This window comes from Octopus bimaculoides, chromosome 13 (assembly GCF_001194135.2).
Source record: "Octopus bimaculoides isolate UCB-OBI-ISO-001 chromosome 13, ASM119413v2, whole genome shotgun sequence".
NCBI lineage: Eukaryota > Metazoa > Mollusca > Cephalopoda > Octopoda > Octopodidae > Octopus > Octopus bimaculoides.
In genome coordinates, this window is record NC_068993.1 from 53,186,265 (window position 1) to 53,188,834 (window position 2,570).

The 2,570-nt window shown below is 35.7% G+C and overlaps 1 protein-coding gene across 1 annotated transcript in view; it reads left to right on the top strand.

Moving 5' to 3' along the window:
- LOC106872671 (N-alpha-acetyltransferase 15, NatA auxiliary subunit) overlaps window positions 1-2,570 on the top strand; it is a 34,167-nt gene that overhangs the window by 8,809 nt on the left and 22,788 nt on the right. The window contains exon 2 of the mRNA XM_014919745.2: window positions 1,540-1,624. Within this exon, the coding sequence (XP_014775231.1) occupies window positions 1,540-1,624 (85 nt within the window). The remainder of the gene's footprint in view (window positions 1-1,539; window positions 1,625-2,570) is intronic.

Below are 2,570 nucleotides of genomic sequence, written 5' to 3' on the forward strand. Positions count from 1 at the left end.
CCACCGGCACGAGAGCCAGTCACACGGTACTGGCAACGGCCACGCTCAAAATGGTGTTTTTTACATGCCACCTGCACGGGAGCCAGTCCAGCGGCACTGGCAACGACCTTGTTTGAATGATTTTCTAACATGCCACCAGCACAAGTGCAAGAAGGCAACGCTGGTAACAATTATGCTCTAATGGTGCTATTTACGGGGCACTAGCACGGAAGCCAGACAGCTGCTCTGGCAACGAACACGCTCAATAGTGCTGTTAGTACTCCACTGTGACCAGTGATCGAGTATGGTTCAATTACGATTTCACTTGCCCCAACAGGTCTTCACAAGCAGAGTTTAGTGTCCAATGAAGGAGAGGTTGGCATGGGTGCCAGTCGTCGGATTCGGTTCGATTTCAATTTCAGATTTCAAATTTCAAATTCCAAATTCACTTGCCTCAACAGGTCTTCGCAAGCAGGGTTTTTAGTGTCCAATGAAGTAAAGATACGGATTAGTGAGCTGGCTGTGACAGGATAAGCATGTAGACAGAAAATTTTCTGAAAATGACAATTTGTTGCCTGGAAAAGTAGATATTAAAAAGATGATGAGGTTACATTTAATAGGCATAGCTGTACACTGAAAAAGTTTCATTTACAACCACATGGTTTTGGATTCAGTCTAACTGGTTGGCCTCTTTGGCAAGTGTCTTCTGCTTTAAACCCATATGCTATGTATGAAATTTGGCAGACAGGAACTATGTTTATGTTTACTGTGGTGTAAAAAAAAAAAAAAGCACTGGTGTTATGACATGTCCTGTAACTTAGCAGTTATTTCACTAAATGAAGTACCAGACTGAAATACTACTGGGTAAGATATTAATGGATTGCTGGAAGGCATTTCCCCACCATGGTTGCAATCTAATGGATGAAACCAATAAAAGAATATATTAGGAAAATATGTTTAGAGATGAGGCTTTTGACTCTGCAAAGTCTTTATATTCAAAAATTCTTGCCTATAAAGATAGTGATGTGGCGTCAGGCTTGTTTAAGCATGCATCCTCACTGAGTCCCAGAAGCATTGTACTCAGTATATTGCAAAACAGGCCATGCATTCAAGATAATTTACTTTATTTATCTTTCTCTGAATCGAATAATACAAGTACTTGATTTCTTGAAATTAAATTAAGAGGGTATTCACCTATGAACTGCTTGATGTAAATTTTCAGATTGACAAATCTTTGCCAGGATAAGTAAAATAATTGTAATGCTGTTGAAAATATATTTAACCCTTGAACATTCAGATACTCTGTCAAATGTAATGCTTAGACCTTTATGTTGTTTTGAATCAATCATGAGATTTCGATGTGACTTTATTTTTAGAGTGACATTGTCGGGTAAGTGTGAGAGGCCAAATGTGGCTGGTTTGAACATAAAATTGGGAGAATATTTGATCCAGTTTAAATGCTAATGGGTCAACTATTGTTAACAGTTTGTCAGTAATTCACTATACAAAATATCAAATGCTGTTATCCTAATATAATACTTGAATATGTATTTTTTCCAGAAATGTTATGAACAAAAGCAGTATAAAAATGGATTGAAATTTGCAAAGCAGATTCTATCAAACCCCAAATTTTCCGAACATGGGGGTAAGTAATTTTCCTAATCTTTATTACTACACTTTTCTTTTTAAATAAAGATTTTAAAAGAAAATTTCATTTGTGTTAGAAATGTCAGAAAACTTAAATTGTATATTTTGTAGACTATAACCATTTATATAACTGTACACATATATTATACATACATTCATTTTATCTATTTGTCCATCGATATATCACTCATGTAATCATTCTATGGAAATGTATGTGGGTGTATATAAAGTATGTATGTTAGAGCTACTTTAAGCCCTTAGACTTGCAAGTTAAGAAACAATCTTCACTAGTAGAGAAGGATAATGGTAGTGGCATATTGAATACGGATTGTTTCAATGCCATCCTTCTTCACACAGATGTTGTGATGGAAGAGAGGCAGAATGATAATGGATTATGGTAGAGGAGATTTAATGTAGACAGACATACCCCAAAATATCTATCTTTCGTATGTGATACAATGAATAGGAGAGAAGATGAATAATAGATAAGAGACAAAGAATGGGGACTTAACAGGAATTTAATATAGGCAAAAGACACAACTGAACCTTTATCATCACCACCTCCATTTTAACAGCTGTTCTACCATGAGTGAATGAGTCTTCTTTAGCAATAGTTGTCATCCCCATCATGAGGTTCAGTCTTGGAATATGTTACTTTATCTTATGTCTTTCTCTGTACCCTTTCTTTATAGATTTCATTTATCTATAACTCACATTTATACAACCTACATACTCTAAATGCATCACATGCGTGTACCAGTGTGTCTTCCTTTTTTATGAAATTGAAAATGGTTTCTGTATTTCTAAAGGATTAATTAGATCACCACTTCATGTTGTATGCGAATTACAAGTCATACTATTCAACAGGCAATCAAATATGCATTGTACGCACACATGCACATGTATATGTGTGCATATATATATATAAGATCGGAAGAGCGTCG